Here is a 15,666-nt window from a genome sequence, read left to right on the forward strand (position 1 = left end):
AAACTCCAGGATTCATCCCCCAATGGAGTCACGTAGGATGAGCTTCTTTGCTCCAGCACTGATGTGTATCACGAACAAAGTACTGCCCCCCAGGGAGGCTTGCCTGAGCCTGGGCAGGGGAGTCACCATGCTGTTCATCAGGCTCAGCCACATAGGCACACTCTGCCTGGCAGGTACCAAAATCCAGATTCCCAGAAGGAAAGCAGATGATCAACATAAACCCTCTTGTTTCTACACACATTTCAGGCACAGTAAATCACCCTTACAGCTAGGAAATCGGGGGAACACTCCCCAAATCCAAACTGCTGGACACTGGTCAAAGGCGAACCTTTTAAGCAGGTCTTTCTGAGGGAAACAGTTTCAAGCCTGCTGTGTTACCTCTTTTCTGCACACCATCTGTGAAATATTTAGTAACTGAGCCATGAGCTTGTGCTAAGGACCATATGTACCCCACTTACTGACCAGGATGTCATCCTCTTCACCCATTGAGTGTGGGATGAGCCAGTTCCTAATCTCCTATTAACCTGTTTCGTCAGATGTCACTCCAGGTCCACTTGTGTTAGTCTGGGTTCTCTAAGAAGCAGGCGCCAAGACCAAGAAGAGATCAGTGGTATGACATTTATTAGGGCAACGCTGGTGAGGGAAAATTGGGAGGGGGCTGGGGTTGGTGGGAGGCTGGGAGGCAACCAGATCCTGACACAGGTATGACCTCAGGTGAATGAAAGGTGGAAGGTCCAGTGAAAGCATCTTAGACTATAACGTAATCCTAAAGGAGTCTGGCAAGACCGTCAGGGAGGCCCCAAGCCCAAGTCAGGAGTCATAACATCCTCGTCACGAGCAGTCGTTGGCTGGCAGCAGCGTGAGAAGCGGAGCCTCTGTGTTGACACAGGGACGGATTTCAGAGTGCAGCCACCGGGCCTTCCTTCAGTCAGTTATGCTCCCTCCTGCTGGAGATCTGAGACACTCACAACAGTGGTTATAGCTCTCGAAATACGCCTGAAGACCTGCTATCCAACAAATATTTAGCACCAACAGCAATGGTAATTTGCAATACCTTTCAGTTAAAAATAGTTATAAAGCCACCGAAAACAGAACACTGATTAACAATGAAAATCAAATAATCGTTTACATTTCATAAATTGAACAATATCCTATGCAAGTGACTTCTGGAAAAAGACTTTTCCAAATTGCTTCATGGAGTGGGGACTTTAAACTGACACCAAGACAGCACATTGTATTAGGGCTAAACCAAGGTCAGTCCATGACAAAAAATAAGTATTTCTAAATGTTCACGGCAGGTAATTTTCTGAAATATGATTTATATTAATTAATACTTAGAGTAAAATACCATTTGTAAGTTTATCTTCCTGATTGACTTCAAATACCTTAAGGTATTCCTAAACATTTTACACCTAGTTCTTAGGCTGACTATAAATGACAATATGTAAAACTTCTGATGCAAAGAGACTGAACAATGTTTACAGATGCTTCTAAAACTTATTTTACAAATAATTTGGGAACTTCTAAATTATATATGCTTAGATGACAAAACTGAAGAACATCCTCTTACATAGTATCTAAGGTTTCATCTTCTAATTTTTATCAACATTATCCTCATAGATAACATTGGCCATCAATATTTGTAACAAAAAACTAACCTAAGGTGACCAGGGTTTCTGCCATCTGCTAAGTTTCAACACAGAATTGGTCCCACAGTTGCTCTGGCAGCTCCTGCCAACCCACATGTTTTTAGCTAACTCATATTAAACAGATCCCAAGATCAAACAGTTAATTCCTACCAAAAAAAAGATGTTCCACTATAGTAACTAGGTTCAGCCTTTGCATGGACTTTTTGACATGTTGGTACAAATAACAGAAGCTATGGAAATAAATAATAAACCAAAATATTTAATGTGAAAGAAACGTGAAATGTTTATTTTTTTAATGAGATCAATACCATTTTAATGTAGAAGATGCCAACTTTATTTACAAGCTAATAAAAAAATATTAAACTCAACTCAACTCAACTAGATATAATACATTTGTCATAAATCCTATAGATCTGAGGCTGACCCTAAGTGGAAGACTGGATAGGTGGAATAGTGGATTACATAATGGAGATGTCAAATAATGTGCAACTTACACGTGAATCAATATATTTCATTTCTAAACACGAACACAAAATAAGTCCACTGTTGGGGGAATAAAACCAACACCAAGGACAAGCTGTGCTAATTTTTGGCAATTGTTCAGTTATAATTACTGAGACTCAAAAAATTTTCATCTTCTTTAAATCTATTTTAACAAGTCTCCTAACTCAAATGTTGTTTTTCCATCTCATTCACAAGAGATATTGTAGAAGAGAACTGTAGAGGTTAAAATGTAAATACACACATACACACAACCCTCACACTCTACTGAAAGTTTTCCTCAGCTATTCTGTTTATGTATGCATTTGTGTATTTTTCTTTTTACTTTTTAACTGTAATGGCTTTGCAACAGTTCTCTCCTGATCTGTTTGGTTTTGTCCTAGAAACCTGAGTGTTATGAGTTTCTTTCCTATAAGTGTGAAAATATAAAAACTGCTTCTCATTCAGTCCTTTGGAAAAAGTCTATAATTCTTAGTTTATCCCCCAAAAGCCATATATTCTGAAAGGAACTTTGAACTGGGTCCTTTCTGAACACCGACCAGGCAGCTCACAGGACCCTCTGACCAACACTGCTCTTGCACAGGCCTGCGAACCAAGGCGAAGCAGGAAGGAAAGGCAACAGACCTGTACAATTTTAAACTACCTGGAAAACTATTCATTCTGCTAATCAGCCCTCGCAAGGAGTTTATATCACATCTTATACATTCCTTTGTATTACACAGCATCCTCACAGAAATGCCAATTCAAGGCTCTAAAAAACTCTTTATAGACTCATTAGATAGTTCTTGAAAATCAAAAGGTTTTTAGCTAGTATTTCCTAAGGATTCAGTCATAGTAAATAAAGGATATTCTCTGAAAAAATGCCAAGGTCATCCCATCCCATCTGTGTTTTATAATACGGTCCAAGTCACAACAAAAAAGTTTCAGATATGCTACCATGGACATTTTTTTGAGTAAATGAATACACCGGCTAAAATCCAGTTTGCAGATCTCATGTCATGCATGGGGTATGTGTCTGGAGTAGGGGGAATGCAGAAAGAAAAAAATACTTTTTTCTTTTAAGAGGCCTAGCCTGTCAGGAGCAAACAGTAACATGTAGCTTGCTCAGTCAGTTGTACAATTATACACTAGCTTTTGCTTAGAGGCAACGTTACACTAAGGCATTTTAATATCATAACAACATACACTATGAATTGCATCTCTATCACAAATTAACATGGTGATATACAGATGAACAAAACCCCACCCCAAACAAGCCATAAATGAGCAAAAGTTAAAACAAAAATTCATAAATAGCAAAACCACCAAATAAAGTATATACATTTTATAGATTTACCTATGAACAAATATATAGTGCACCTAGGAAAGACAAGAAGATGTGTTTTATGTCACATAACATCTGAGTATTAGAAATGAAGATACTGATAATACTCTAAAAGCCTTGTAGGTTTTCCCCACTTAATATCCCCTAATATGTGTAACCTTTAATAAAACAGTGATATTGGCAAAACTATCACCTCTTTAAATGCAATGTTTTACTCCCCAGCTGGGTTCAGGGGCCTGCAGATAAGAGGGCAGGCACTCTATGCTGCATCCTGGGATAAGAGATGGAGCACGTCTGTAGTTTGCATATGAAAAGCGCTTTAGTCACACATCACACTGACGTGAAACGCCCAACCAAAGCAATTACTGTATCAAAATGTCTTCCCCTGTCTTGATGACCAGTGCCTCAGCTTTTGAGATGATTGGCAAATCAGTTACTCTGAGAAAAAACTGCTGTTTGAATGTAACGTATTTTGTTGACATAGTAATAAATTTAAGCTTTTACTGCCAGAAAAATGTATCTTTAAGTGCCAGGACTATCACAACAAGACAAACTTTGTGAACAACTCAAAATGTGTAAAACTGTCTTTCGTGGATCCCAGAAAAAAAAAAAGCTTTGAGACTAAACAGTAATCACGTGATGCTCCAATAACCATGCACACAGATCAACATAATTGTGAACAGATATTTTACCCTCATTTGCATTTCTTTAAAAACCAGGAAAGTACGACGTACAACAACTTTTTGAAAACTATTTCTAGTGCAGCATTGATTGATAAAGGATTCCTTAAAGAAAACTGCTCCGTACTGCACTGAATAAAGCTGAAAGGCAAACTCATTACAAGAAATGATTAAGAACTGATTTAGATATCAGGATGCACAATAAATTAAAAAAAAACCTAAAACCATTCTTTCAGTTTAAAAAAAAATTAAGTCAAGCCTACTTTTCTGCAATTCATTGAGTCAAGTTCTGTCCTTTGAAACACTGCACTTAACATTCTGCAATATATAATATGAATTCATTTATTCTCTTGTATTTAAAGGCTATTTCTTATATTCCAGTTAGCACTGTCCTTCTACTAAGTGGAAAGGAACCAAACAAAACAGTAGTGCTTCACCTGGTACTTAAGAGCCTAGTAATATCCCTTTGGGAAACTCATGCTTTGGCGCTTTACAATTTTCAGGAAATCAAAATTGCTTTACATGCAATAGCTAATTACCGTATACCGCAGAAAACAGGGAGTTTTATGCATCTAGAATTGCTCACGTGAAGCCCTGAGGTACCCGCCTTTCATTTAGGCAACAAACAGCCTCCCTTGATCTTGTGTAGTCTGTCACCATCTTCCCTAATGCCCCAAACTCAGAACAGTCTCATTCACAACCTTGCAGGGGGGACAGTCAATTTAAGATTTTCTCTGATACGGACTGTGCGGATCGTCTAACTTAGAAGCACTGTCTTCTAGTGAGGTTTCACTGGAAGTTCCTAGGTCGCCGTTTTCATGTCCATCAGTTACTGCCTTCTTATTAAATCCTGAAAGAAAGAGAACAAAGCAGACATTCTCTACGTCTAAAAAAAAAGTCACAATTTTATTGAGCAAACACAAAGGCAGGCCCACTATAATTAATGATAGTAATATAAGGCAAATAACGGGCCCTAGATTAATCAAGTACTTCCTTCTTATAGCAGATAACAAACATTGGATGGATTTGTTAATATTATCTATTGGACCTATCTAAAAATTGTATAAAATTTCCCAGCATATTTTCCATGAAACTTAGAATCGATACACACAATCATAAAATTCAGTCAATACTTACAAAAACTGCTAGTGAACTATAAATTGATTTTCTTTTACATTTTGCTTTCAGATTATTTAACTTCATTTCACTGAGGCACATACTAGTTTATCGCTAAAATTCTAGTTTGTTGGCAAGACAATGTCCAGATAAAATTTAAAACTAATTTTGGTTAATCTACAGAATAGATAATAGGCTTACAAGTAAATGAGAGTTGACCATGTCATCTGTTTAGTGAGCTATGAAGTATGGACATGGGCTAAACAATAACCAAAGGATTTATTTTTTGTGATCTGAGTCAGTTAATAATAATATCCTAAGAGTATATACATTTTTGGTTATTTGAGTCACATTTTAAGTGGTCTGCAATTTACATAGGTGACAGAGAAGTCTTTTAGCCTCAGCTGCAAAAAAGGAGGGCACAAGCTTTCTAGTCCTGACAGAAAATAGCACAAAGGGTGAAAGACAATGAGATCATAGGGAGAACAGCCCAACAGTGTAAGGTTTTGACATCCTGCCACAATGGTTTTGTTCAAGATACATGGGGAGAGCAATCATTGCTTTAATAATAATGTCTTTGTGTAGATAATTCATAACATACAGGCTTACCAAAAGGGTAAAAGTTCATCCATTCACTATAAAACTCTATCCCAGAAGTTCTCGAACTTCTTGGTCTCAGAATGCCCTTACACTCTTAGTAAGTACTGAGGACTCCAAAAAGCTTCTGTTCGTGTGGGTTATTAATGTTATGTGGGTTACTGATATTTGCCATATTAGTAATTAAAACAGAAATCTAAAAAAATTTATTCGTTAAAAATGACAATAAACCCAATAAATGTTAACATAAATAACATATTTGCTTAGTGAAAATAACTCTATTTTCCAAAAAATTTAGTCTGAAGAGTAGTATTATTTTACAATTTTGCAAAGATCCTTAATGTCTGGCTTTACAGAAGATAGCTGGATTCTCACAATTGCTTCTGCTGAAGCTGCTACAAGTGTATGAAGAAAGTTCACCTTCACACAGATATGTAGTTGGAAGAGGAAAGAGTAGTTTAACAGCCTTTTCAAATAACTGTCAATATTCTTCTTTGGTATTATACCAAAATTTGACAATATAGAATTTGAAACCCCTATCAATTAACTTTTCACACTCTGTTACATTAAAATCCATTTGTTTATCCTGCACTCTGAATGGCTCTTTTACCCATAAAGGATTTTATAACATCATGCACTGCTCATTTGAAAACCATAAGATCACTCAGTTATGTAGCAATTCCAAAAACTGACACATTTCCTTTTACCATATCAAATATCGCATTCATTAATATCACCAGCAATCTTATTAGAAAAGTTCTTTAAGTGTTGGGAAGCTGTCAAGCTCATGGTGGTTGATGCATGTTACAAAATTCTAATTTTCACTTGAAAGCTCACATTTCATCACTGGCAATAGTCATTCATTGCTTAATAACAAAGATTCATTCTGAGAAATGCGTCATTAGGTGATCTTGTCATTGTGTAAACATCACAGTGTTCTTACACAAACCTAGATGGTACAGCCCACTACACACCTATGCTATATGGTATTAACGTTCTGGGACACCATTGTATACGTGGTCCATCGTTGACTGAAATGTTATGCAGTGCATAACCGTATTGCCACTTGTTTTCCTTGAAGTGATGGACTCGCTTTGTTCATTTTAAAGAAAATGGCTGCCAAACAGCATGAATAACCATAACTTGTCATTCTTTCAAGTAAAAATTGCCTTCCATGAAAGACATGGCTAGTTCAGCTAGCAACTTAATCACTGAAGTATTTTTCCTCAAGACGAGCATCGTAGGTCAGCATGCAGAGTAAGTGCTTTATGCATACTTCCCATCTCATCACACAGAATATAAAAAACATGCACTCAAGGATCAAGATTTAATAAAAGGAACAGTTTTTACTATTGCAACAAGGATATTCTTAAGTGAAACTGGCATTTTCTTCTTCTTTTACTCTGAGTGGACGGCAAGGAAGAAAACAAAGAGTACCGGTACAGTGGCGTCACTAGTACAGAAGTGTCGTAAGTGCAGTGGTGTCACTGCCTTGATTCGTACTAAGGCACCAGTAGTTTTACCCCCATTGCTTTTGCACTGTCAGTACAAATATCAACACAGCAAAAAAAGAGAAACGTTTTAGTAGTATTATGAAAAGTTTTGACTTCATGAAGCTCCGGAAAGGTTTCAGGGACCCAGAAGTCCACGGATCACAATTTAAGAACCTTTGCTCTATGTAAAAGAAAGTGCAACAATTTTTCTTTAAAATATGCATAAATGATAGCAAACGAACCAAACCAAAACTCCTCAAGATCATATATACTGATTCTAAAAACAATCACAGACAACAGTCTAATCACTTACTCATATTTAGTTAATAAATCATTGTATTATGACAGAAGAATTTTCATTAAGACAGTAAGATGACATTAGGATATATCTACTCTAAAAGGTATTGTTGGTCTTTTTTCAGAGTCTACAAAACTTGAATTTTACTTATTTTTCAAGGATCACTTGTAGTTCAAGTAACGTACTTGTCTTAAAGCTCAAGATGAATCTAGGAAAACTTACATGTAAATAAAATTCTGGCATAGTTACCAGCGTACAATAAAAGTATAAGCAAGGGAAAGCCATGCATTCTGTTAGTGAATCATTAAACCAGTGTTACTGAGAACATCTCAGGCTTTTATATTTTAAAAGTTTATTAATAGTAAATAATTAATAATAACTTTTAGAGTGATTTTTACCTTGTAACGCTTTGATTTCCCCGCTTGTGTCTTTGCAGCTAGCACCAGGATTACTACCTCCCTCTAACTCATCAAGGTACAGCCGGTAACGATGTCCACTCTCATCTTCATACTCCACATTTTCATCATCAGAATCCACTTCAGGAGCCACATAAACTACTTCAAATTCAATCTCTCCTCTCTAAAATGGGGAAAGAAAATGAGGAAGTCAAGTTATTAACATTGTAATTAAAAAGCCAAATTCTTTGGGCTGGGGAGAAGTAGTCAGACCTCAGATGTAGCTCCTTTCAAGACAACAAATAATGAAATTCTAGAATCTCAAGAGATAGAGGAGAACTTAGAAGTTTCAGAAGTGTCCAGATCAACCCCACGAATCCTCTCTACAAGTAATTTCTTTTTAATATTACAATAGTTCTTTCTACTGATCACAATATTTTTGTTAATAGACCTAAAATAAAAAAGGATGTTAACTATTCAATTTACAGAATTTTTGGAACCAATGTTCTGTTTAAAAGTCATTTTGCCATTTTGTACTTTACACAGCAATTCAGCAAATCATCTAAATAGTCAGATATTAAAGTTGCACTTAATGGCATCGCATAAACTCTTCCTTGACTAATTCAAGAAACCTGTACAATGATGTCTGGTGTCCTACTGAATGGGTTTTGTTCCTTAACTTTCACTGAGTACCAGACATAGTGTTAATCAAGGTATTATGTTCAGTAATATTCTACAGAAATTCCTTTATTTATTGTGCAAAATTATATCCTTCAATCCTCAGAATAACCCTATTGTAGTCTCTTTTACATGAATGACAAACCTGAGTGAGACCTGGAGAGAGCAGGTAACTTCCAATACGATGAACAAGTAAAAACAGAAAAATAGAAATCTGACTCCGAAGTCCTTGCTCTTTGCTCTTTCTACCACACTGGACTACACGTGGAATATGTGTACTGTTAGTCTTTAACAACTTCATGTTCAAGTGAAAAGTTACAGATTATTTTACGTTAAAAAAAATTCCAAGCTGTAATTGTCATTTTATAAGAGACTATAATCACTACACACAAGTCTGGTATTTACAACTCTGAAAATTATGGCCTGCTTTTGCTCAGAAGAAAGCATGCCACTTTTCACTGCTCCTCACTAAGTTAGTCTCTTTGGTGCTCCTCTTTCCCAGCAGTTTAAAGTTATGCTTCAGAATTTTAATATGTGCTTATTAGCATTTCCTTAAAACTTCATGACTGCCCACCACTGCTGCTGTTCGCCCACTCTTACCCCACTGGATGACAGCAAAGTTGGGTTAAGAAAACACTAACTTAAAGAGGCTAGGGTTGCATTCTTAGATCTCCCTTAACAGATAATGCTTTAAAAATATCATTTTGGTGAGACAGATAACGCAGAAGTCTTCAGTAAAGTTCTAGGTGACAGAATTCGGTCTGTGGGTAGCTGTCATGGAGTCACAGATTTTAGGCTTAATAAGAGGGAAGCGCTTTCCAAAATCAGGAATATACAACAATGGAATGGACTGCTTTATCATCAACAAACCCTCCCTTAAATGCAATCATTTAATTAGCGATACTGTAGAGATTTATGCATCATGTAGAGTTGAACCAAATGAGCTAGAAATTCACTTCCAACTCAGAAATTCAACTCAACACTGGCATACTACACTGATGATCCAACAAACATCTCAGTGTACTACCACCGTCTTTCGAATTCCCTTAACCCTATTCTTGAAAGAAAAAACAAAACAAAACAGCTTAAGGACACTGGATAACAAATATGACCCTTGGATAGGAATCCAAACTCTCTAATTTATTTGCTCTGAGACTTTGAGCAAATCATTTAATCTCTAAGAACTTTTGTTTACTCATTTAGAGTAAGTGGGTTGGGCTAAATGATTTCTAAGGAACTTTCAGTTCTAACATTTAGGACTATAAAATCAATACACTTCTAGCATTGTTTTTTCTATAATATATTTGTACAGTGCTTTAGTCACTAATGATGTTTGGCTTTCTAAGTGCCAGGTCTTGTTCTGAGCACTTTATACGTATTAACATACTTAATCCTTACTGCTCTCAGATGAGGACTTACGTAACCTGCTCAAAGTTACACAGCTGTGGAAAAGAACAAATAAAGTCTCCTTTTTCAGTAAATCTGGCTGAATGTCTTTGATAAAAGCCCCAAATCAAAGGAAACTAGTATCTTTATATAAACACTTCAGTATTTGAGAAACCTCCTAGGAAAGTATAAAATATTCAACAGATTCAAAAAGAACCAATTGACAGATCCACTTTTAATTACGTAAAGGTAAAGGGAACTCACCTGCTGGGAAAGAATGGTTACAGCTTCTTTATGCTTTGTATCCCTTAGGTTCACTCCATTAACAGCCAGAATAGCATCACCAACATGCAGCCCACCACATCTATCGGCAGGTTGCCCAGGGTGGATCTCAGAAATCAGAATTGGAACGCCATGTTCCTTCCCACCCTAACCAAAAAACAAATAAACAAAAGCAGTAAATTAGTTTACTCTTTGTATAGTCACAGACTATTCTAACAATAAAATATTTTCTTAGAAATATATTTCTTTTTTTTTTTTAAAGATTGCCACCTGAGCTAACAACTGTTGCCATCTTTTTTTTTTTTTTCTGCTTTTTCTTCCCAAATCCCTCCAGTACATAGTTGTATATTTTAATTGTGGGTCCTCCTAGTTGTGGCATGTGGGACCCCGCCTCAGCATGGCCTGATGAGTGGTGCCATGTCCGTGCCCAGGATCTGAACCAGTGAAACCCTGGGCCGCCAAAGTGGAGTATGCAAACTTAACCACTTGGCCACAGGGCAGGCCCCAGAAATATATTTCAATAAGCACCAATACTGTGTATGCTGAGTGAAATCTTATTTGCTACTTAGGTATTAGTAAATTAACTATTAGGAGTACCAATGAGTTACCTCTGACTAAAATGACTAACAACATACATATGCTTTTCTAAAACACATTCCAGAGCCAAAAAAAAAAAACCCCTGAAAAACTAAAAAACTACAATTGGCTAAACTCTTTTAAACATAAATAAAAATATTTTATGTATTAGTAGTCCACAGCACTAACAGATTTTTATCAAATCTAAATCACTATGAAAGATAAAAACACCATTATTTTATGTACCACAAAAATAACTATAAGATTGTAAGATGAATCTCAATTTAAGAGATGTTAAAATGTGAAAAAATAGACAACATAGAAATGATGAAATGCAGTATTTGGTACCTTTCATTTTCTAGCTTGTGCCATGGTTATTCATGCATGTGTGCGAGTACATATATATATATATATATGTATACATATATACATAATTTATCCTACTAAATTTATGCTCTTTGAGGGCAGTGCATTCAAAAAGGTAGGTGTTCAATAAGTACCCATCAGATAAACTTTTTATTATAAGAAACATTCCTACATTAAGCAATACCAGAAAGCAAATGACCTTAGGTAATGCCTAAGTATTACCCAATGAAAATTAGAGTAAAGCCATCGTATCCATTCATCTGGAACACAGCTCTCAACAACAGCAAAATGACTCCAAATACATGTACTTTATAACAGATTGCTCTCAGGAATGCTGCCCAAGACAACTGTTTGTGAAGGTATCAAATTTAAAAAGGAAGAATACTTGGACCCAAGGGCCAGTGAAATCTGACAGCAAAGAAATGAGACAAGAGGAAGATAACACATGCTATAGAGAAAAGAACAATACAATCTGGGGCCATTTAACATGGAAGAAAATAGTCACATCCATTCTCAAAGGCTCCTGCAGGGATCACAGGATATGGGACAGAACTATGACCTGAGTCATAATGAAAATGTAAACTATGCTTACTAACGCAATACCTCTACTACAGTAATACTATTACTAGAGTAATATATCACAGTTATTAGGAAGATTTACATACAAAAAAAAGTTTACACGAAAGCATTGGTGCCCATGGGAATAAATTTAGTTATTTAGAAAATATATCCAGAATACTTTGCTTGCCAATGATGTCCAAGAAAGAAGCAGGATTATACTAGGTAACTGTAGCAAAGGAGACTGGGAGCACTACTTCTTACTGTAATTGAAATGCCGAGGCCTTCGTGATCTTCCTTAAGGAGGAGAACTTTTCTAATTGGACCAACACCTTGGCTTTTCTTTAAAGAGTCTTGATCCTTATTTGGGGGGAAAAAAGAAGGAAAATTAGTACTATTTAAATAATATACCAAATAGAATAAACCCATGCTATGTAATTTGCTTCTAGAAATCTTTATTAATTTCCTGGAATTGATACACAGTATAAAGACAGTAACAGATAGAAAAGCAAAAATAGTTGTTCTGTTAATACAGTGAAATGTATAGATGATTTTCTTACCCTTTTGTTCATTTCTTTAATACTAATACCTCTCTTTTTAAATTGTAGGACATTACAAAAGAAACTATCGCCAGGAATTGATGAACAACTATCTCCAAGAAATAAAAGGGGGTAACTGTTCATCTTCACTAGAAAGTATCTTAAAGATCTACATCCATTTTAACTGATTCGTAGGATTGAAACATAAATTGCCAACTGGATCATTAATTACTTCTTCATTCCCTTGAGGTATGATGTCTACCTCTTAAATAAAGGACCTTGTGCCGTCAATAATTCTTTCTCTGGTAGCTTTACTCTTTCCCTGTTCAGCATATAAATAAATTCTAAGCCTCTTCCAGCTTTAAAATACTGACCATGTACAAACACAAAACAAAACAAAAACCCTTCAATCATCCCCCATCTTCTTTAGCTACTATCCCCCCTCCATCTTTCCTTAACCTCCACACAAAGTTAATCCTAACTACATCTACTTCCCTGGCTCCCACATTCATTTCTCCAGTCACCATAATTAGGGTTTTGCCCCAACTTGCTCCACTGAAATTGTCTTCTCCACAGTCACTGGTAACCAGTATGGCAATATCCAATGAATACTTTATTTAGTCACTACCCTACTTGAACCTTGCAGAAAGTTGATACTGTTCACTAATCCCTCCTTGAAACTCTTTTTTCCTTGGTTTCTATTACACTACTTTCCAGGATGGCCTGTATCTAACAGCTCCATCTCAGGCTTCTTCCTTTGGTAATCCACTTCTTTCCCTTACTCCATAAAAGTTTCTTTCCATCCTTGGCCTCCTGTTCTTTTCACTTTCTATATACTTTCCCTGGGTGACTTAATCAATTCCATGGTTTCAGTTACAAGAGATGGATGATTTCCCTAATATTTCTTCAACTCAGACTTCTCTCTTGAATTTGAGAGTCATATAGCCAACTGGATATATCTTGGCTGTCCCACTGGGACTTCAAACACTTACATGTCTAAAACTATCTCAACATCTTTTCTCCAAAACCTACCTTTTCTTCTATTTGCTTTATCAATCTATTTGCTTTATCATTTCACCCAGTTGCCCAAACCAAAAACCTAGACTCTTAATTCTCACTCACCTATTTAAGCAAAAGCAGTTAGACACCAAGTCCTATTGATTCTAATCCTCTCAAACCTGTCCTTCCTCTCAAATGCACTTCCCCTGCTCTCATCACTTTCTCCTTGGATTTCTCTAGTATCTGTCTAATGTACCTCGACTCCAATTAGGCCTTCTTCCAAAATATCTTCTTCACTATACCAAAGTAATGGTCAAAATAATGTTAAATCTTATTAAGTCCACCATTTTATTTTAAAATCCCATGATTATCAGGTTAAGGCTCATACTCCTTTATTTAGCATAAAATAACTTTTGCCAGCTGGCCACTGCCTAGAAGTTAACGGGGACCACCAATGTTTCAAAGAAGACAATGGAATAAAGATTTATTGCAATTCCCACTTCTCTCCTACCAACTCCATCTATATATCAATTCTTCTTACAATAATCTTTGCCGAGGCAACAAATAATTTTACTATTTAAGGCCATCCTTTATCTGGTACTACGATATGTAAACCACTGGGTAGGAGTTAGACACGCTTTTATTATATTAAAGTCTGTATTATCAAGCAGCTGTTGTAATGAAATTTTATAAAGCTTTATCCAGATAGAAAGGAAAGCTCCTGTACAATGATGGCTACCAGAAGCAGACAACTGGACACAGATCTCAAATTCCATCTTAATTCAAGACCAAACAGGTGTAAATGCTAGTTCAGAAACTATATTTGAATCTAGTTACCAAAAATTCCCTTAAAGAACTACCCAAAATATTGGCCAATTTATCAGTATGACCACACTTTCTGCTAAACTTTAAATAAATTTAAACATGCCTAATCATGATCCAGGAAAATTCTGAATTTTGAGCCAAAGTACTAGCAATATGCATTTGCTAGCAACAGTTCACCTGTCTTCAGAAATATCACTTTCAGGGCATTAGTAATTCTGTAAAGAGCTATGGGTTGTGGAAACTTTAAATATGTGTCTGTTTTAAATAAGTTTAATCCCACTTTCACTTTTTAAATAAAGGTTTTAAATAGCACTAGAATAAAAAAAATAGGGAAGACTTCTGACTAAAGAAAGAAGGAAGAGGCTGAGTGAGAACAGTAATAAAGCCAACGTACGTGGCCTGGGGGTGCTTGCATCGGTCGTTTCAGGTCATTCCGTCCTCTGCAGGCTCTGATGACCGTTTTGTGACGATGTAAATGTATTTCAGCTTCCAGCTGGTTCCAAAGCTTATCGTGAGCAGGTCCCTTCATATCTCGTCCTAGTAATTGTATTTGTTGGACCCTTCATATCGGGAAAAGAGTTAATTCAGTTAGTTTTTCATTAGGCATACTATAGAGGTAATTCAGAAGAATCACTAAACAAAAGTAGCTTTTGCATAAATCTAAGGCGATAATAAAACTAATACTCAGGAACTTTCTGATGTCTCTCAGCTTTGTAAACATGAAAACTCTGAAAATGACAGATGTCTTCAAGGGATAACTAGTTTAAAAAAAAAGAGGAAATGAGACCTTCTTTAATCATATAGTTAATTCAAATACATCTAAAGAATAATTTGTGAGACTAATGTCAATTAACGTCTTTCCTGTTTGGCATGCAATCAAGGTAGGTTATCAAACTCAGGTATTATTGGATACTAGTCTTTAGATGAGGCTAACTGTACAAAAACATTTCTTCTAATGATAGTTTCTTTTTATAAAATGATTATTTTAAATGTGGTAAAAGTTATTAGAAAATGTGCACTTCAACAGGATATATATCATTTTTATTTGCTCCACATCAGTTCTTAATGTGACATTAAAACAATGAGCAGAAAATTATTGAATACTAATAATAAATTACCAAAGTTCATGAATAATTCACTATAAAAAATTAATGCAAACAGAACTCTACTTTGATAAAATGACTGTCATTCCAACATGTTTTTGAGGGGCAAGAAACATTGGGTTTCAGTGATCAGAGAAAGAATTCCTTATGGAAGTCGAGCTGTCCACGTGAACATCATCTGTTCCGGTGTCAAGGCCAGGAACGGCTGAAAATGCAGCTCTAGAGTTGTCACCATTTCACAGCAAGTTACCATCAAAGTGCGTGTGTGTGCACACCAGAAATACTTATTTAGTGTGACTAA

General features: G+C 36.0%; 1 protein-coding gene across 2 annotated transcripts in view; it reads right to left on the minus strand.

Annotated features, from left to right (window-relative positions):
• Positions 1-604: 604 nt before the first annotated feature.
• Positions 605-15,666, minus strand: part of GOPC (golgi associated PDZ and coiled-coil motif containing) — a 46,903-nt gene continuing 31,841 nt past the window's right edge. For both annotated transcript variants that reach the window (XM_008517918.2, XM_008517912.2), the window contains 5 exons: positions 14,657-14,822; positions 12,164-12,259; positions 10,382-10,546; positions 8,057-8,237; positions 605-5,004 (listed from right to left, as the gene is read on the minus strand). In XM_008517918.2, coding sequence (XP_008516140.1) covers positions 4,877-5,004; positions 8,057-8,237; positions 10,382-10,546; positions 12,164-12,259; positions 14,657-14,822 — 736 coding nt within the window. In that variant the 3' untranslated portion in view covers positions 605-4,876. The remainder of the gene's footprint in view (positions 5,005-8,056; positions 8,238-10,381; positions 10,547-12,163; positions 12,260-14,656; positions 14,823-15,666) is intronic.

The sequence above is a fragment of the Equus przewalskii genome, chromosome 9, assembly GCF_037783145.1.
Source record: "Equus przewalskii isolate Varuska chromosome 9, EquPr2, whole genome shotgun sequence".
Lineage (NCBI taxonomy): Eukaryota > Metazoa > Chordata > Mammalia > Perissodactyla > Equidae > Equus > Equus przewalskii.